Below are 21,629 nucleotides of genomic sequence, written 5' to 3' on the forward strand. Positions count from 1 at the left end.
ATCATCTTCATCCCTTCCCTGGTAAATGCAAATGATGTGACTGTAAGTGTATATGCATATTCAAAGACAATGTACGTGCAATATGTTAGCAGCCTTTTTCCTCCAGTAAAGGAAAGAAAACAAAGCAGCTGCTGAGTCCTGCTGTGTTTACCAGGATAGATAAATGAAGATGACTGGTAAAAAAAAAGACTCTCTCTCTCTCTAGAGGCAGGCAAAACAGTTACTAGACTTTGCCTCTTTTTCCAACCACCCAAATATAGTAGTCGTAGTCCTGCTCTCTCTCTGGATGTAATGGTTTGTTCAAGAGTATTATTTATCAGCCAAGTAATGTTTTTGTTAAAATGCTGTAACATTGTCCAGGATACTGAGAGAACGAAAACATAATTCATAGTGATCAATAAGTACAATTTTAAATAACTGTCACTTCTACAAAAAACAAATGACATATCTAACATAAAAAGACAGTTATAAAATATGTGGGCGAAACGTCAGGAGAGAATACTTCTGGAACATGGCCATACAGCCTGAAAAACATACAACAACCCAGTTATAAAATAGATTTTAGTATTTGCAAATTATATCATCAAACAGAAGAGAAAAGGATTAGTAACTATCTTCTTGAAAATCCTCTACATTTTAAAATTGCCAAATACAGTAGAGTCTCACTTATCCAACATAAACGGGCCGGCAGAATGTTGGATAAGCGAATATGTTGGATAATAAGGAGGCATTAAGGAAAAGCCTATTAAACATCAAATTAGGTTATGATTTTACAAATTAAGCACCAAAACATCATGTTATACAACAAATTTGACAGAAAAAGTAGTTCAATAGGCAGTAATGCTATGTAGTAATTACTGTATTTACGAATTTAGCACCAAAATATCACGATGTATTGAAAACATTGACTACAAAATGCGTTGGATAATCCAGAACATTGGATAAGTGTTGGATAAGTGAGACTCTACTGTACCTAATATTAGGTATTATACACACACACACACACGTGATATTTCATTCTAATTTCATTGTGCTTATTACATGGGATTTCCAGAGGTCTCTCTCCCAAATACAAAGTCCACGATTACTGAATTCTAATAATGTTTTAGCAAAAAAGAATATGTTGGGTTGGGAAGTATATGCTTTGTTATACATATAATTTCCCAAACCAGATACATATGAACACATCACATATTTTGAGAACCAATTATGCTTTTAAAACCACACTGGATCTGCAATGTGTACTGAAAGTACATAATGCAAAGCAACACACATTTGTTAATCTTATGTCAGCAGCTATATCTTCTTTGAGATTTAATTCAAGATCCAGTGGAAGCACAATGCTAGCTGGCAATGATACCTTGGACACAAGATGGTGCTTTTCCTTTTTTACATTACTTTCCTGCTTGGATGTGTACTGCCCTGCCTGCTTAATGTTGGTGGAAATCTAATGCTGAACTATTGGAAAAGAAGTCAAAACAATACAAGTGTCAAAAAGGAGGGCTCTTCTTAACAATGATTATAATTCAGGTAGCAGTTTATTTGCAGTAGTTTCCAATGGTGTTGACATTCTTATAAATATCCAAAACAAAGAACATTCTGAGGGGAAAATAAGTAATAAATCAGAGTTAAAAGTTAAATTAGCTGGCTTGTAGTCAGGTAGTCAAAGCAGAGCTGTGGAAGTAATATATTTTAATATAGGGGATGGTAACCATGAGCTCATGTGTGTCCACTGAATTCTTCAGTTGATTTAACAGCACAGCATCCTTTCATAGGATTTACAAAAGGAAAAAAGACTATGAGATAAAAGCACAGGAAGATGGGAATAACCAGAAATCACTATGAAAATCCAGGGAATAACACAACTTATAATAAGTAAAGCTCAGAGAAACTTTCAAGCAGTCAAGCCTTTATTACAGTCAACAACCCATAAGGCAATGCAGCAGTTACACACATCTTAAACACATATAGAAAGAAAGTGTGCACACACTATATTGGAAGATATAAACAGGCCATGTTGGGATGGTACAAAATGAGATCATTTCTGCTAAACTAGTAGAAAGGAGGGTAAGTCACTAAGATACAAAAAGAAAGACCCACTGAAGGATTAAGAAGATAACAATATCATCCCTTCAGAAAAATGGCACAGCAATAATGGCAATATGCATCCAAAAAGGAAATGAGCATTGCAGGAAACATAATATACAATATAAGCTACACAAAATTTGGAAATGATTGTTCCACCCTCCAAATTTTAATGAACACAAGAAAGCCCACATACACCTACATCACACATGAAACACATCACTCACGTTATTTCCCATACTTTAACCTAAAATTAAAATTAATTTCAGCTACTATGAAATTACCAATGGAGGTGTTAGATATTTGAATGTTACAGTAGAGATGATGGTCCTGTTTCAACAGCTCCATCTAAAATAAAACTGAATCTAGAGCAGATTTGAAAGGGTGTGGGGGCCACAAGAGGTGAATGAAACTGCTTACCCTGAAGGAAGAAGATGAGAAAATAAAGTACACAGAGATGAATCCTGGAGAAGATGACCTGAATAACAGCAATTCTTAGGGATAGGACCCAAGAAAGGTGGCCCTCCAAAAGGACATTATTAGTGCCAAGCCTGAGAAAAAGAAAGACTGTTACTAAGTTAATGTGGGATTGGGAAAGAAGAGCTGAATTGGAGTCAGAAGGCAGAAAGCAAAGGTAAGACACACAGAAATAATTTCTGATTTAAAGCAGACAAACAGACACATGAAGAAAGACTATTTCTCTTGTAATCCTTGAAATGTTAGAGGGGGCTAATAACAATCACATTATGTTATGTTATTTTATGTCATGTTATTTTAGCCTACCAACACAAAACATTATCAACATCTTCTAATAGATTTCTGCTTCTTTAAGCAAGATGAACTTTATACACCGATTTTTAAGAAGTAAAATAAAAGACATGATATTTTATTTCAAAACATTACTTTGTATTCCAGGAGTATTAGTTTAGGTATACTGGCACTGTATATGTATTTAAGAAACACCACAATTTGACACACAGAGGATTAGTAACAGGAAAGACCCTTGTGTGGAATGAAGAAACATCATGTTCTCTGGGTTGTTGTGTACAGATGTGGGCTAAACGTCAGGAGAGAATACTTCTGGAACATGGCCATACAGCCCGGAAAACACACAACAACCCTATGATCCTGGCCATGAAAGCCTTCGACAACATGTTCTCTGTATGCCAAATTCATTTCCTCCAATGAATCTAGATATAGCTATAATAAACAGTTCTCCAGTTCTCAAACCTTCATAATCTAAAGTTCTATGTGACCACTGGAGTGATTAAGGTTTGTAAAATCCAGTATTTACTGGAAGCAATCCATAAATAAATGGACATTTTAAGTACCTAAGATCGCCCATATCTTTTTCTTTTTCTTTTTTTGATTTTGGCTTTATTGGTCAAGTGTTGATTTCTGTTTGTGACATTATTTATTCCTAAATTTAAAAAGTGTGCAAAATATTAAGGATCTGTAGTGCTATGGAATCCAGTATAAGTATTAACTATACAGGATAATACTATATAATTATTTACTATATATTATATCAGATGTATCCTGACATAATAATTTTCAGTAACAGCAAGAAACTGTACATTATTTGATACATTTATGATGGCATAAACAAGATTTTAATACATCCAAAAAGATATACACCATTTGAGTTTTGGGAGCAGTAATAATGCGAGGGGATATGAAAACATCAATGGCAAATACAACTCTTTACAAAATTTGTTGTTAAAATACATTTTTAACATTAGCCCTCCTACTGTTATGGAATGTGCTTGAAAGATGCTGGGAATGTTGTTATACATTTCTGTAGCCATGGTAATTTGTAATACTATGACATACATACTTGAAAATTAAGGATGATTAAAAGCTCTAAGGAAAAAGAGAACTATAATATGCTTAACATTTAGGATAACACATTGGCGCCAATACATTTAAAGTTTCTTATTTGATCCTTATTTAATTAGGATTTTTTTTAAAAGAACACACAATATATTATATTGTCTGTGTTTTATGGTACGTTTTACTACAAAGACAATTCCCATATATTTCAGATCCTATTCAAATAACACCTTCCTTTGGAATAAAAAAATTCTTCCAAATGGAGCACTTGCTACAACTAAACTGCATGATTTTAACCAAAATTCACAAATAAATACCACGGAATTTTTTAAATTAAAAAATCCCAATATATTATCCCTGTATTTGTTGGGGCAAAAAAAATTTTTCTGGTACAAAAAGCAACAGGGTTTTTTTTTTTGGTCTCAGGGATGCTTTGTTTGTTTGTTTTTAACTCTGCCTAGGAAGTTGTTGAAATTTGAGTGAATAGTTTAACACTATGTAAATGTGAATGCCAGAGAATGAGAATGTAGATCTAACTCTGTGTGGACTCTACAACAGACTAGAGCCGCTAGGGCAGGCATGGGCAAACTTTGCCCCTCCAGGTGTTTTGGACTTCAACTCCCACAATTCCTAACAGACTGACTGTTAGGAATTGTGGGAGTTAAAGTCCAAAACACCTGGAGGGGTAAAGTTTGCTCATGCCTGCCCTAGGACTAAAAAAGTGCTATTCTCATACAAGGGGGAGGGGGGGTTAATACATCTTTGAAACCTATCAAATATTTTCTAGATGCTAAATATGTTATGTATTCATGTTTAAGATAAGTGATGGTGACAGCCAGTCTACACTAGCCATGATAAGTCCTTAGCTAGCCTTTCTTCAGCACTGAGTAAGAAACATGTTTCCACACGAATTGCAAGCAAGTATTCCCTACTCTTTCCAGAATGTATTATCACTGCTCAGAGGTTTCATAAAATAGCAATGCTGAAGTTACCTCCATAGTACAGGGCACGTTATGGGGTACCAGACTTCAAACACAAAAATAATCAATCTCCTCTTTAGTGTATACAGTGATCAAACTACAGTGTATACAATGATCAAACTTTCCCATCTACATATTGCTGTAATTTGTGCTAACTTTAATCCATGGATAAAAAAACAAGGAACAGTTCTGCCATTTTTCAATTAAATAAATTTTAATCAGCCAACATACATGTTTAATTGATTTCTCAATTAAGAATAAGACCACAACTTGAAGATAAAAAGCATTTCCACCAGATACTCCATTTATACGTTATAGCACCCACCTTTTTAAAGAAGCATATTTCACATGTAAAAAAGAAAAAAGAATGCTTCCATAGTTTTCATTTGAATTTAAAACTTTTTAATAAAAAAATGTGGCTCATTCAATCAACAGCATCATTCTGCCTAGCCAAACTTTTATTTTCTAAGTAAATTAACAAACTCAAACAAATGATGACTGCAAAGTAAAGCCACAACTACAATACTGCAAAAGCAGGACCCCATACATTCCTATCTGCATAGCTTCTGGCACTAAACTTTTAACTTTGAATTTTTAAGTACTGTTTATATTTAATTCTGTTTTAATATTTGCATATTTTAAATTGTATGCTAATGCTTTTATGGTAAGCTGCTTTGAGTCTCATTCAGGAGAGATAAAGCGGGGTATAAATAATAATAATAATCCCTTTTTCATGATGAATCCATGCGGGTGCTGCTTACTAAGTAGACTGAACTGCATAAAATCATGCTCATGCCAAAGTGTGATAAGCATATAACACAATATGAGTGTTACAGATCTCTGAACAGAAATTCTCTTCATCCTGCACCTCAGTTATTACAAGTTAATTTAAAATAAAAAAGCTGGTCCCATGACATGGTTTCCAAGAACTGACAACTAATCACACTGCACATGCAAAACCATTCATATCTCCTGGTATAAGGTGACGATGGGAGGAATAATTATTGTGGTCTCAGATTTATGAACTTACCCAAAACAGTTTGGTGTGTTTTCTAAACACTGGCAAACATATCCCATTAAAAGGAACTTAAGTATGAAAAATGTCAAAATTAAAAATTCAAAAGCTGTCCTGGGCTCTTTGTACGGAAGGGAAGGACATAAAACATCAAATAAAACTATGTGCTTAGAGCAACAAAACAGCAATTCAAGAGTCACTGTTGCTATTAAAAGCAGCTGTTAAGCTTCAGTATTAAACAGTGAGCCTTCTCTAAATCCATTCACCTGCTACAGTCACTCAGTATATTGCAAAGGTTTGAAACATGGGTATAACAAGGCTACTCTACCACTTATCTTGCATAAAATGAGACCTAGAATGCATTTCCATGACCAGAACCCAAAAGGAGAAATGTGGGGAAACAATCTGACAGAGAAGTAATTTGTTTGTCTTCTCCTGTTATTACTGGACACCTGTCATTATTCCAAGATACATATCCTATATACAAATTAATACTAATTCATATATAGAAAATTAATATAAGACTGAAAACCAAAACAAGCTTACTTGAAGGACCACACCATCAAAGTCGCAAAGATTTGATTCAGAAAAACAAACAGACAAACCCATGATTAGGATAGGATTGCTAATGTGAAAGGTATTGTTATTTCCCTTTTTAGAAATCCAGCATCAGAGATTGGTTGCTATCTAATCCAAAAATGTATGTTGCCTACTAATGAGCTCTGCTGGTGTGTTCTGCTATGGCTGGACAATACAGGCAAGATGCCCTTCAGGAAATTTTATCCAATATTACTCATCATGACCAAGGGATCTTGTAACTCATTCAAATCTATCACTCGTAATAACCATGGAAGAGCCTGGATTTCATGGAAGAAAGTCTGGTCTGGTGGATGGGAGCAGTGTTGAATAAAATATCACAAAACAAAGAAAATACTCCTCTTCCTCCTCCTCCAAAGCATGACCCACTTTCCATGTGGCAGAAAAGCAGCCTATAGCAGAAATGTCCTTCTAGAGCAGTGGTTTTCTACTTGTGGGTCCCCAGATGTTTTGTACTTCATCTCCCAGATATCCTAACAGCTGGTAAACTGGCTGGGATTTCTGAGAGTTCTAGGCCAAACCACAGGTTGAGAAACACTGCTCTAGATGTTGTTTAATTGCAACTGTCAACATTTCTCATCACTAGCAATGCTGTTTAAGGCTCAGTCCTTAATTATTACCACATCTGAAAGACTGCATTTTGCTAACCTCTGACCCAAAGAACCGTTCTCCAATGAAGCTATGCTAACATTTCCCTACCTCACAAATATAGTATTCTTCCATTATTAATTAGCATCACTCTCTCAAACTTGGCGACATCATTAGAACTGTATGGTTTTTGTTTTTAAGCTTTTCCAAGTTTACACAATTTATATGAAAGCAAATGAACCCAGGTATCATACAAATGTCTTCCTTTTTAAAACTGGGACAAGATTACATGAACCCCAACTTAATAGATTATTAGATCTAATTCCAAGAAAAGAAAATCACAAGATTTTAAATATCAATTTAAAGTTAGACATTAAAATGTTTGCAGAATAGGCAAAATACTTACACAGTAACAGCCTATAAGGAAGGCTGCATTGACTTGTTTTTTCTGATCAATACCAGCATAATGAACAATCTTCTTTCTTAACATGGTAAAAGACTGTATGAATAAATGAACAATGTTATAAGATAATTCCTTAGATTCTGAAAATTGTACTAAGTAATGAATTTAAACAATCAATTCTGACAGGTTAGGCTTGTATTTGATCTTCAGAAGAAACCACAAGGAATAAAACTGATTTTCCAAACAGTGGTTATTTTGTTTCTAAAGGACAGTATTTTAGAAAATACTAAGGCTTGCAGAAAGCATGTAAATGTGTGTTTGCCACAAAGAACCAGTATTTTCATTCAAACCATTGTTGGAGTATTTTTTAAAAGATATTAAAGAAAGATGTGCTGCTATGCCCTAAAGCCATTCACATTTTGGCAGGTTGCCAGAACAGAAAATTCCTGGGGAGGGGGTTTCTACTCCAGAGAATATTTCCTAATTAGTTTTCTTTGTCCATGATACCATGGTACATTAATCTCCATGGTTATATACTTCTTGGCTTTTCTGCCTTTAACCATTAACCACAGAATGAACGCCCAGCTATTAGGAATTTAAAAGAAAAGCAAGAAAGTTCCACCACATTATTTGTTCCCACCCTTCCGGCACATACTTCCAATATGCAGTGGACTATCTTCATGAATATTCACACATACCAATATTGCTTTGTATATATTGTTCAAATAAGAACAAATAAAAAACAATGAAAATATATAGACAGAACCTTTAACTTAACAATATTGAGTTCGCCAACATTTTGTAAAGCAACATGATTCAGAAGACTTTAAATATTAAATGTATGGAGACATTTTTACCTTCAACTTTTTATTTAGCTTGCAACAGTATCTGTAAATCATTGCCAGATTGAGTGGCCCAAAATCTGCATAGAAGCTTGGGGAAAGGGGTGGAAAAGAAAGAAGAAATGTGATTAAATTGTAAGCTTTCTGTTGAAATGGCCGTTTAGTGAACCACATCCCCCTCTTCCCCAACGCCATCCACATTACAATGAGCAGGCATTATAGCTGGCATATGGCTTTGTCAAATTCCCTTCCGAATTTCTGTGGGAACATACTGTGATTATCGGTGGAAAAACAATTATACAAAGAGCTCTGCAGCATCTACTAGATCACAACATTAATGAATTCTAAAGACATTTTTGGGAACTGAAATAAAATATCTTCAGGCACCGCTTTAAGAAACTTGTTTGGAAGGCAACACAAAAAATTATAAGCCTTGGAAACATTTCTCAGTTTCCATTCTAAAATTTTCCAGTTGCAAATTAAATACATACTGTGGGTGATGACTAATAATCCACTAAGGCACACATAAAAGAGATGCAAATAACAGACTAAGATGGAGGTGGAGAACCTTTTCTGCCTTCACGAGCATACTGGTCTTGGGTTAGATTACATAAGCCATGTATCTCCACTGGATGGGGCCACTGATGAAAATGGGCAGAGCCACTGCTCACATGAAGCATTAATTAGACAATTAACCCTAAATCCGTGGAGGAAACTGCCTAATTCATCTCGATGTGACTCACTGGTCCGTCTTGCTTCCTCTCAATTAGTCTCTTCTGCACACGATTTTATAGTGTGTCAGCTCTATGTAAAATGCAGCTGAAACATCCATCCAGTCCTTGCTGGCACAAAGGTAATGCATTAATATCTACCAAAGGTAATGCATGAATATCTGTAGGCATGAAGGGTGATGCCTGTTGTACCTCTGCCTAATCTATGCTCTGGACTCATCATTCAATGAAGAAACATACTCAGGACAATGACTTACGGAGAAACAAAGTGCAGTGACACATGTGTAATTGTTGGAAGCCCTTACATGACAAAATATACTTATGTGTATAGCATTTTCCTAAAGCATTCATATTAAATATAATTATGTCAATGGAGTAGGGATGGCTAGGCAAATAATGACGGCAACAATGCCAGCAGCATAGCCTTACTTACTTGTCACTGCATGGCACCTCTTCATGTGAATAATGCATGAAAAGACCAAGATAAACCGTCATACCAAAACAGTGGCGCCCACAGGAAATGGCACACCATCATTCATTCAAAATAGTTTCCCAGATTTCATGTCTCATTGGGAAAAGAGAAATCTGAAGACTATTTTAAAACAGCTGTGGGAGTTGTTTTATTTTTAAGAGGAAAAGACATGTAAAGCTTTTACTTCTGTGCTCAGTTCCCTACTTGCATGCATACACAATTTGTTTTGGACTGTAGCCGTAGGCCTACAATCCCCGGCTACTGGTTCTAATGTTGTCCAGCTGGTTTTCATCAACTACCCTAAAGTTGTTGGCTAAAACAATGTTTATCTTAAAACAAATAATTTCTTGGACCTTCCAAGACAAAATATACGAGAGTCCTGCTTTTACTGTTTATGACAGTAACTCTCTAAGGTCCCTTCCACACAGCTGAATAAAATCCCACATTTTCTGCTTTGAACTGGAATATATGGTAGTGTGGACTCAGATAGCCCAGTTCAAAGTAGATATTGTGAGATTTTCTGCATTGATATTCTGGGTTATATGGCTGTGTGGAAGGGCCCTAAGAATACAATGAGACACAATAAAATATTGTGGAACTTTTCTTGGAACTTTTCAATGTGGATAGGTAATCCTTCTATCATAAGAAATGATACCGAACAACCGAATAATAGGAGATACAAGACAAGCAAAGCAAACATTTCTCTGTGAAATCCATGACTAAGCTTTAAAATGATTCCCTGTCACAAGATACAGTGATGACAACCAATTTAGTTTTTTTAAAAGATAACAGCCAGGTTCATTGGGGATAGTGCTATCAATGACTATTTATCATAATGACTACGCTATTTTTACAATAAGAGGAAACACATTTTTTCAGTATCAGCTAATTAGCAGTAGAAGATGTCTTGTAAGTTTCCCAGAAGAATCTGGACAATTAACTATGATAAAACACAATGGTAGACATGACAGAAATCTAGATGAGGGTCCTTTTTATATCTGTTTTATCTTAAGAACCTCTTCATAACAATTTTCTATAAGCCCATGACATATTTACAGCAAAGACTTCCATGGCATCTTTATTCATGCTGTTCATATTATAATACTTACTTCTCATATACCAATTCATCATCTATGCAGAAATAGTGTGAACTTGAGCTACTGTTCTTTGGTTTATGGAAGAGAATGGCAAAATAAAGACGATCTGAAAGTGAAAACAAACAAAAACACCAAACTAGTACTTAAAATAAACACAATTTTGCAAAATGTGCTGATCCTAAGCTTTTAAGTGAGTGAAACTTGCAAAAAGCAAAGACTTCTAAATACCCAGGGAATATCTTTTATTTTTGGGTGCTTTCTGAATTAAACAGATCATAACAACTGCGGTGTTAAATCTGGATATGAGGAGTACACAAGAACAACTCCCAATCACCTGTGAAGCTCCTTGGACCATGTCAGTAAACAGCAATCTCTGAACTATCTGTCAGTATGTTTCTTACGTTCAAATATCACTCAACTGCATTGAGAAATTGATAACATAAACGGACTGAGTAAAAGAACACGGGGAATTGTCACAGGGCTTGTGGTCACTACTCAAGTTGCCCAAGGATTCAGTGGCCATCTTTTGGTTGATTTTTAGTTAAGAATACATACAATCAATGGCACATACATAAAAAATTAAATTTAAATTCAGTAAAACTCTACCACTTGTTACTAAAATCCCCCAGTTATACCAGATTATTATTAAGTTGATATTTATGAATAAGTAAACCTTAAACAGACTTGGATGAATATGAAATTGACTATAATATTGATCTAGAAGGAACTCTAATGAACTTGGTTCCTTTTAGCAGAGTTTGACACTCAGTTCTGGCATCAAACCACATTTATGATTTTTTAAAAGTAAAAATTCTAGAAGAAACTGAAAGGTGCCAGTGGGCTGTACATTGCTGGTGTCTACTCCTCAGCATTTAAGAACAGAAGACCAAGTTATGGGATGCAGAACAGACAAGCAGAGCTCAGCTGTTTACACAATTCCAGAAAGACCTTCAGAAAGATTGGGTGGACCATCTGCTCAATGCTATCAGGGAGAGGCAAAGGAGAAGTCTGGGTAAGAATATGTGTAACCGGCATGCTGTCCATCCTTAATGCAACTAAAAGACCTCTTCCTGCATGTATCTTGTGAAGCGAAATCATATAGAAATGAATCATACTTCAAGCTCCAGTGGCAAGGCTGCATGTAACTCATGTAATATGTATGTTAAGCTAAGACAAGAAAAAGTAATAGACTAAGAAAAACAGGCCTGAATGTGTGTAGACTTCCTTTTCATTCTGGAAACCCTATAACATATCAAGATTGATGGCTATATCTCTGGTAGTTCTAGCCAGAGTCAGGGATAATCACAGAAGCTTTGGCTTCAGTAAATGATCCAATGGGTTGCCTCTAATTGGAAATAGCAACTAGATTTCGACTTATGTATGTATTCACTTGCAGATGCCCACATCCAATACAGGGATATTAGAGCCAGAGGCACTGTGAAATCTCAAGGCAAGACCAGGAGCATGAGGTTGGAATACAATTTGACACAGTTCCTATTTATGCACATCTAATGAAGATTTACTGTGGTTTCCAGGGACACATATTTGATTTCTTAAATGGGAAAGAAAATCACTGTTACTTTGCTAAATAGTTATTAAGTTATCCAAGTCAGGGGGTAGGTAAGCCTAGCAGCTATGAAGGTATTACTAGCCAACTAACTGGAAACCTGGAGAAAGGTGAAAAGTTGGGGGGGGGGGATGAAAATTAAGAGTTCTCGTCTGTAGATAATATTGAAGGCAAGACAGTAGGTGTCACTCTGTTGATTTGATTTTAAAGCGAAGAGGCCTGAAGGTATCTCAGTCAAATTAGATACTAATACTAAACATGTTAATGCATAAAGTGCTACAGAGTTCTTCTTGAAAGTGCGGGAGGGTTGTTAATCTGTTGCTGCAAAAATCAGCCAGGCAATCTGCATCATTTAAAAAACAAATACATTTTCTTTGGCATAAGCTGAAGAGGACTGCATCTGGCAAAGTGGGCTCCAGGCCATTAAGGATTGTGCCAAATAAAACTTGTTAGCACTGAAGGCAGCAATTCTTTTGTAGTTCTAAAACCACTTTGGAAATATTACTACCGGTAAAACAAAGTACCCTCCCTGTCCATGCACTTCAATACAATATTCAAAGTTGCAAGAATGAAATCGGAGGGGGGGGGGGACATGTTTTGTTTCCAGTTCATGGACTCACCTGGACCACAGGTTAACAACCTGTGCTTTAAGTCACATAATAAAATTACTTGCTGTTTTTTACAGGATCCTGTTATTTGTAAAACAACTAACACTGCACTGATGAAATGTTTTGGTTTTTTGGCAAAGAAATTGTAGTTATTTCCACAGGGACTGACTTTCAAATAAACATGCTTAGGCCATATTGGGATTCAGGATCATCACTTAATCAGTTTACAATAGTCACCTTTAAAAACAGCGGAAAACTATGGACTGATTGTTTTTAAAAGCTACTGCTTTTATATGTTCTTTTAAACCAATGTTATGTGTTTTACTTCATTTATGTTTAATTCATTTATTCCACCCCCCCCCCCCCACCTCCCCGGTAGCGCAGTGGATTAAACCGCTGAGCTGCTGAACTTGTTTACCGAAAGGTCGGTGATTTGAATATAGGGAGATGGGTGAGCTCCAGTTGTTAGCCCCAGCTTCTGCCAAACTAGCAGTTCGAAAACATGCAAATGTGAGTAAATCAATTGGTACAGTTCCGGCGGGAAGGTAACGGCGTTCCATGCAGTCATGCCGGCCACATGACCTTAGAGGCATCTACTGACAATGCTGGCTCTTTGTCTTAGAAATGGAGATGAGCACCAATTCCCAGAGTCAGACACAACTAGACTTAATGTCAGGGGAAAACCTTTATCTTTACTATGTGTTTTTAACTGATGCTATGTTGTATTTTAGGCTGCTGTGCTCCTTGCCTCAATCCACAGGGAGAGATAGGTAAAAAATAAAAACAACAACAACAAAAGGATAGCTGTTGTTATCAGAGTGAACTGGATGGCACATTTCGTCTGTGGCTCCTTCCATACAGCTGAATAAAATCCCACATTTTCTGCTTTGATATTCTGGTTTATACGGCTGTGTGGAAGCTCTTTGTCTCTTCCAATTCTATGATTCCACTGGATGGACCAAAAGTCACATCAAGGGTTCAATATTTAATAATAATAATAAACTTTATTTGTATTCCACCCTATCTTCGCAAGAGGACTCTGGCAAAATACAATGCCAAACATTCAATGCATCCGTAAAACGAACAAATATTGACATAAAACCCAGAGAAACCCTGTATATGAAAATAACATTAAAACCTAAAATCAAATTAAAGCCTAACTCCTAGAAATGTCATTTTTAATGTACATAATATGCATATACATATGGTATAATGTACATTATGTACATATGCATCACAGTGTCATATACATGATATACATATGGAGCCCCCTGTGGCGCAATGGGTTAAACCCTTGTGATGGCAGGACTGCTGACCAAAAATAATAATGCAGTAGAGTCTCACTTATCCAACATAAACGGGCCGGCAGAATGTTGGATAAGCGAATATGTTGGATAATAAGGAGGCATTAAGGAAAAGCCTATTAAACATCAAATTAGGTTATGATTTTACAAATGAAGCACCAAAACATCGTTAGACAACAAATTTGGCAGAAAAAGTAGTTCTATACGCAGTAATGCTACCGTGTTTCCCCGAAAATAAGACAGTGTCTTATATTAATTTTTGCTCCCCAAGATGTGCTAGGTCTTATTTTCAGGGGCTGTCTTATTTTTCCATGAAGAAGAATTCACATGTATTGTTGAACAAAAAAAATAAACATTTATTATATACTGTACAGTAGTTGTCATCACAAACCAGCATAACTAGACAAACTGTGAATCCTATCAAGAATTTCTTGTTACTACCAATATTTCCATGTACAACAATCTATGGTACGTACATGGAGTTATGTTTGGTGGGCATGATTCTAAACAAAAACTTTGCTAGGTCTTACTTTCGGGGGAGGCCTTATATTTAGCAATTCAGCAAAACCTCTACTAGGTCTTATTTTCTGGGGATGTCTTATTTTAGGGGAAACAGGGTATGTAGCAATTACTGTATTTACGAATTTAGCACCAAAATATCACGATATATTGAAAACATTGACTACAAAAATGCGTTGGATAATCCAGAACGTTGGATAAGCGAGTGTTGGATAAGTGAGACTCTACTGTAATAATAATAGCTTTATTTTTATACCCCAACTCTATTTCCCCAAAGGGGACTCAGGGCAGCTTACACGGGGCAAAGTCAGCAGTTCAAATCTGAAAAGTGGGGTGAGCTCCTGTCTGTCAGCTCCAGCTTCCCATGCAGGGACATGAGAGAAGCCTCCCACAGAATGGTAAAATATCTGGGTGCCCCCTGGGCAACATCCTTGCAGATGGCCAATTCTCTCACACCAGAAGCGACTTGGCAGTTTCTCAAGTTGCTCCAGGCACAAAAAAAAAATCATAGACATCATACCGTGTTTCCCCGAAAATAAGACAGTGTCTTAAATTAATTTTTGCTCCCAAAGATGTGCTAGGTCTTATTTTCAGGGGCTCTTATTTTTCCATGAAGAAGAATTCACATTTATTGTTGAACAAAAAAATGAACATTTATTCTATACTGTACAGTAGTTGTCATCACAAACCAGCATAACCAGACAAACTGTGAATCCTATCAAGAATTTCTTGTTACTACCAATATTTCCATGTACAACAATCTATGGTACGTACATGGCGTTATGTTTGGTGGGCATGCTTCCAAACAAAAACTTTGCTAGGTCTTACTTTCAGGGGAGGCCTTATATTTAGCAATTCAGCAAAACCTCTACTAGGTCTTATTTTCTGGGGATGTCTTATTTTAGGGGAAACAGGGTATATAGGAGATAAAATTACATGACATGTAAAATCTATTCAATGAGTTATTAAAACATCAGATGCCTTTGTGACTTTTGGCTCACCCTGTACCATCATCACCATTATTATTAAAATGCCATTTGATTTATTACTATGAGTAATAACATACACATTTAAGCCCGAGCCCATGAAAGAAAGAGAATTCCCACTTTCAAGTTCAAGTTACGTCCCCAAATTCATCCAGTTTTGTTTTGGTGTGGTCAGGCAGTTTCACCTTTTAAAAACGCGACACCAACTGGATGTGCCTGTGAACTCAAACCTCAGAAGCCGGCGTCCACACAAACCATGTCCATTTCTGCCTAATGAAGGGGGTTGGGGAGCAGGCAGACAGACTCCTGTCAAAGGAAAACAAGAAGAAAGGGGATGGCCGTCCCCTTTTGTTATGCAACCCCCTTTGCTGCCAGGCAGGGCCTCCTTTGCTTCTTGCTTTCTCGCTGAAAGCGGTGCGGGAAAGCATTGCAGCGAGGCAGAAAGAAAACCAAACTAAACTTTTGCCCGGTGAGACGCTGCAAAGACAAGGCGCAAACCCGAAAGGGCCCAAACAGCAGACCAGGAGCGGGAAGGATCCCACGCACACTTCTGCTCAACTTTGTATGTTTGTGTCCTCCTCACCTTGGAGCACCTCCAGGCAGAGGCGCCGCTCCTTGCCGCCGCTCATTGTTTACCAACATGGACCCAGGCGGGCTGGGCTGCAGCGAGGAAGAGGGGCTGCCTCGGGGGCCCCGCCAAAGGGAGGCTCCCCAGTGATTCTCCTCAATTCCGAAAGGCGCCTCTCTTCCCTCCCCTTCTCTTCCAAAAGCGGGGAAGTCACAAAAGGGTCTAGGTTTCGCCCTGCGCCCTCACACAGCCCTCAAGGGAAGCTTCTTGTGTATCTTCAGAAGCTAGAGGAGCCCAAGCTGGCCGCCTTGGAGATAGGCGACGGCGAAGAGGCTGCTACTCCTCCTAAGTCCGCACTGGAGTCAAAGTCGCAGCCCACGCCGTCAGCGAAGCCGCCCTCCAGGTCGCCATTGGCTGGCCAAGGGGCAGTAGTAGAGCCACTCCCTCTGGGGCTCCAACACAGCCGCCTTCTACAAACAGTTCCCTTGGTGGTGGGAAACCTCCTCCTCTCTGTCTGGATGACACGGTGGGGTTTAAATGCCATTGGAAAAGCCACAGGACAGTCCCCGACTTGTAACATCCCACATACAGAAGCGTCTCATAGTTAAGAATGCGGGGGGGGGGGGGGGGGGGGAGACAACAGACAGAGAGAGAAATCTACACCTCAGAAGGGAAATTCACTCCTGAAAGAAGTATATTTTGTAACTAACTCTGGAGTTACTTACAAAATATACCTGTTCCGAGTTACATACACATTTAACAAAGCTACAGAACCAATTCAGTTCAGAACTTGGGAACTGCCTATACTCATGTATAACTCGATCTGATGTATATACAGTAGAGTCTCACTTATCCAACGTTCTGGATTATCCAATGCATTTTTGTAGTCAATGTTTTCAATACATCATGATATTTTGGTGCTAAATTCGTAAATACAGTAATTATTACATAGCATTACTGCGTATTGAACTACTTTTTCTGACAAATTTGTTGTAAAACATGATGTTTTGGTGCTTAATTTGTAAAATCATAACCTAATTTGATGTTTAATAGGCTTTTCCTTAATCCTTCCTTATTATCCAACATATTCACTTATCCAACATTCTGTCGGCCCTTTTATTTATTTATTTATTTATTTCCATCATTTATATGCCGCCCTTCTCACCCGAAGGGACTCAGGGCGGCTCACAATACAGTAGAAAAATAAAACATAGCAATTAAAACAATCAATTTAAAACAATCCAATAAATACATTTAAAACAGTATAATAAAATACTTAATCCATTCGTCCACATAAACCTTGCACGTAAACCTTAGTCCGGACCGAGTTAAAGCCATCATAATTCATTCATTAAACGCTTGTTCGCAAAGCCAGGTCTTTACCTTTTTTCTGAAACTCAGAAAGGATGGAGCCTGCCGGATGTCATTGGGGAGGGAGTTCCACAGCCGAGGAGCCACCGCCGAGAAGGCCCTGTCCCTCATTCCCACCAGCCGCACTTGTAAGGCAGGTGGGACCGAGAGCAGGGCCTCCCCAGACGATGTTAAAGTTCTCATGGGCTCATAGGAGGAGATACGTTCGGATAGGTAAGTTGGACTGGAACCGTTTAGGGCTTTGTAGGCCAAAACCAGCACTTTGAATTGGGCTTGGAAGCATATTGGCAGCCAGTGGAGCTGACGCAACAGAGGAGTGGTGTGCTCCCTGTACGCTGCTCCAGTTATAAGCCTGGCTGCTGCTTGTTGTACTAATTGAAGCTTCCGGGCCGTCTTCAAAGGCAGCCCCACGTAGAGTGCGTTGCAGTAGTCCAAACGAGCTGTAACCAGAGCGTGGACCACCGTGGCCAAGTCAGACCTCCCAAGGAACGGGCGCAGCTGGCGCACAAGTCTGAGTTGTGCAAAGGCTCCCCTGGCCACCGCCGAGACCTGGGGTTCCAGGCTCAGCGATGAGTCCAGGAGAACCCCCAGACTGCGAACCTGTGTCTTCAGGGGGAGTGCGACCCCGTCCAACACAGGCTGTAACCCTATTCCCTGTTCAGCCTTACGACTGACCAGGAGGACCTCTGTCTTGTCTGGATTCAATTTCAATTTGTTAGCCCTCATTGTCAGGACCCTGGCTGCAGAGCACCAATAACCATGCGCAGAGACCAGAATCTATCTAATATCTTTATTAAGAAAATATATAAAGTCAATAAAAACAAGTGTAGAATATAGTTCAGAAGTAGACCTTTCAGGAAAGGTCAAATATAGTCCAGGAAAATAATGTCCAATATGTGATATTAAAGTCCAAAGTTATAATCCAATAACCGAAACACACACTTTGCCAAGCAAAGTGTGGCGAGAGGACAAGGTCCTTAAGTCCATAGAAACTTGGCAAATAGGCTGGAAGCAAACTTGATACTTGGCTGGAACAAGACTCGAAACAAGGCAACAAGAGCAAAAACAAGGTCCGTGGTAAACGCGGGACAAGGCAGGGCTGGAAACTTGATCCAGGGAACAGGGAACTGGAGTGCGAAGTCTACACACGATCTCACTCCTCCAGCTGACAAATTGACTCCGCAAGGATTTCTTTGCGGGCAAACACCTATATAGGATCTTGTTTTCCCGCCAAGGAACACTTTCCCTGGGGAACAAGAAACGAAACCCATACTGTGTCCAGATGCATGACTCCTTAAAGTTTCCCAAGGGAAACAGACTTAATCAGCTAATTGTCTGGCAGCTATCCTGGCGCTCCTGCGAGTCGCCTCCCGAGCACTTCTATCTTGATTATAATAATCCCGGCGAGAAAATGGGGGAGATTTCTGCTCAAGGCTTGTTTGGCTGACTTCTTGTGGCCAAACATCTTGCAGGTGCAAGGGCTCCAATTCTGGCTGAACCGGTGGAAAACCCAAGTTTTCCTCTTCATCTGCCACAATAGTACTAGGAACGGGACTACATGGCCCATGAGTCATCACACTATCCCCCTCCTCAAGCCCCCTCTCCAAAATGGGCCCTCTTCCCGAGGTGCGGGGCCGCGGCTTGGTAGGGTAGGCCTGATGAAAGCGGCGGACTAAGTCGGGGGCATGGACTGTGGAAGCGTCCTCCCAAGAGCGGTCTTCGGGGCCAAAACCCACCCAGTCAATGAGATACTGAAGGCGGCGGCGGTGGAAGCGAGAATCCAAAATGTCCTGAACCTCGAATTCCTCCTCCCCATCCACCAAAACAGGAGTGGGGCCCGGCCGGTCTGCATCGGGGCGGACACCATCCGCCGGAAGGAGCAGGGAGCGATGAAACACTGGATGGATGTGCATAGAGCGCAGAAGTTGGAGTTTGAAAGTCACGGGGTTAAGTTGCGCCACCACTGGGTAGGGACCAATGAAACGGGCATCTAACTTCCGGCAGGGACGGTGGGAGGGCAGAAAGCGAGTGGACAGCAGAACCCGATCTCCTACCTTGATTTCGGGGCCCGGCTGGCGATGACTGTCAGCGTGGCGTTTATAGTCCTCCTTGGCCTGGTCCAGTTGCTGGAGCAATAGTTGTTGCACCGCTGTGAGTTCTTGCAGCCAGTCCTCCGCTGCAGGGACTTCTGAGGTTTCAATGACAGGAGGGAAGAAACGTGGATGGAAGCGCTGGCATACAGGACAGGTATTGACATATTTTTCCACATCCTTGCGGATCTTGGGCCACCAGAAATCTCGTAGAATCAGGTGCATGGTTTTAAAGAGTCCAAAATGCCTTGCGGGCTTGCTGTCATGACACAGACGAAGTGCCTTTTCTCTGCCGGGGCCTGGAGGGATGTAAACATGGTTCCGGTAACACAATAGCCCATCCTTAAGTGAGAAAGGGAAACGTAGTCCTTGGCGAATCTGTTCTTGAGCCCAGGCATCTGCCTGCTGGCTGGCTCTAATTTCTTGAGCGCAAAGGGGTTCTGGGTTGGAAGGAGTTGGTTCAATTGGAGTGGATTTGGTGTTTCCCACTGTGAGCGTGGCAAAATTTTCGGGTTGCAGCAGTCTAGATTCTGAGGTCTCTCTGCGTCCTGCAGCATACTCTGGTTTCCGTGATAGAGCATCTGCTTGCTTGGTCTGAGCCGGGGTCACATAATGGATCTGGAAGTCAAAACGTTCAAAGAACAAAGCCCAGCGCTGCTGCCTTTGATTTAACTTTCGTGCGGTCCTTAGGTGCTCTAAATTTCGATGATCAGTATGAACCTCAATGGGAAATTTGGCCCCTTCCAACCAATGCCTCCAATTTTCAAAGGCTGCCTTTATGGCCAAGAGTTCTTTTTCCCAAATAGTGTAATTTCTCTCTGGGGCTGTTAGTTGGCGGGAGTAATAGGCACAAGGATGAAGATGCTCTCCCACTGGTTGCATGAGTATAGCCCCAATTGCCACATCAGAGGCGTCAGCCTGCACAACAAAAGGGGTTTTAGGATCAGGGTGCTGTAGAATTGGCTGGGTCGTGAATAACTTCTTTAATTGTTGGAACCCTTTCTCTGCTTGCTCCGTCCAGCGGAAAGGCTGTTTTCCACGGATGCAGCTGGTGATTGGGTCAGACCAGCGGGCAAAGCCTGGGATGAATTTGCGGTAGTAGTTCACGAACCCCAAGAAACGTTGCACTTCCTTCTTGTTGGTTGGCGCCCGCCATTCCAATACTGCTGAAACCTTCGCCGGGTCCATGGAGAGCCCTTGTGGTGAGACGCGGTACCCCAGGAAATCTACTTCTTGCAGATCAAAGGCACATTTTTCTAACTTGGCATATAGTCCATGATCCCGCAATCGTTGTAGCACCATTCTGACGTGTTTCTCGTGCTCTGATTGTGATCTAGAAAACACCAAAAAATCGTCCAAGTATATGATCAAGAACCGATCTAGATAATCCTGAAAGATATCGTTGACAAAATGCTGGAATGTTGCGGGAGCTCCAGATAATCCGTAATTCATGACCAGGGACTCGAATAATCCGAATTTGGTCTGGAAAGCGGTTTTCCACTCGTCCCCCTCCCTGATGCGAACTAGATTGTAAGCCCCCCGGAGATCCAGCTTGGTGTAAACCTTGGCCCCTCGAAGCCGGTCTAAAAGGTCCGAGATCAAAGGCAGGGGGTAGCGGTTCCGCTTCGTGATATTATTCAATGCTCTATAGTCCACAACCAAGCGTAGGTCCCCTGACTTCTTTTTCACAAACATCACCGGGGAAGCAGCTGGGGATTGAGAGGGTCTGATGAATCCCTTGCGAAGATTTGACTCTATGAACTCCCTGAGAGCTTCTTGCTCTGGTTCAGTCAGGGAGTAGAGGTGTCCTCGCGGGATCGGGGCCCCCTCCACCAAGTCAATGGCACAGTCGTAGGGTCTATGTGGGGGTAGTTTCTCGGCTTCCTTTTCATTGAAAACGTCCCAGAAGTCTGAATATTTCTTGGGCAAGGTGATGATGGGCTCGGCGTCTGTGGCATGGCAGACCTTGGCTA

At 39.8% G+C, this 21,629-nt stretch overlaps 1 protein-coding gene across 12 annotated transcripts in view; it reads right to left on the reverse strand.

Moving 5' to 3' along the window:
- cdc14b (cell division cycle 14B) overlaps window positions 1–21,629 on the reverse strand; it is a 72,163-nt gene that overhangs the window by 34,107 nt on the left and 16,427 nt on the right. For 10 of the 12 annotated variants that reach the window (XR_010003436.1, XR_010003435.1, XR_010003434.1 and 7 more), the window contains exons 2-4: window positions 10,656–10,749; window positions 8,359–8,434; window positions 7,505–7,597 (exon numbers count right to left, since the gene is read on the reverse strand). Coding sequence is in view for 6 of the 12 variants with exons in the window: in XM_008103203.3 (XP_008101410.2) it covers window positions 7,505–7,597; window positions 8,359–8,434; window positions 10,656–10,749 (263 nt within the window). In the remaining 6 variants the exon portion in view is untranslated. Of the gene's footprint in view, window positions 1–7,504; window positions 7,598–8,358; window positions 8,435–10,655; window positions 10,750–16,210; window positions 16,406–21,629 lie in introns of those variants that run through there. The other 2 variants (XM_062972090.1, XM_008103207.3) reach the window with 1 other exon arrangement.

The sequence above is a fragment of the Anolis carolinensis genome, chromosome 2 (genome assembly GCF_035594765.1).
Source record: "Anolis carolinensis isolate JA03-04 chromosome 2, rAnoCar3.1.pri, whole genome shotgun sequence".
NCBI lineage: Eukaryota > Metazoa > Chordata > Lepidosauria > Squamata > Dactyloidae > Anolis > Anolis carolinensis.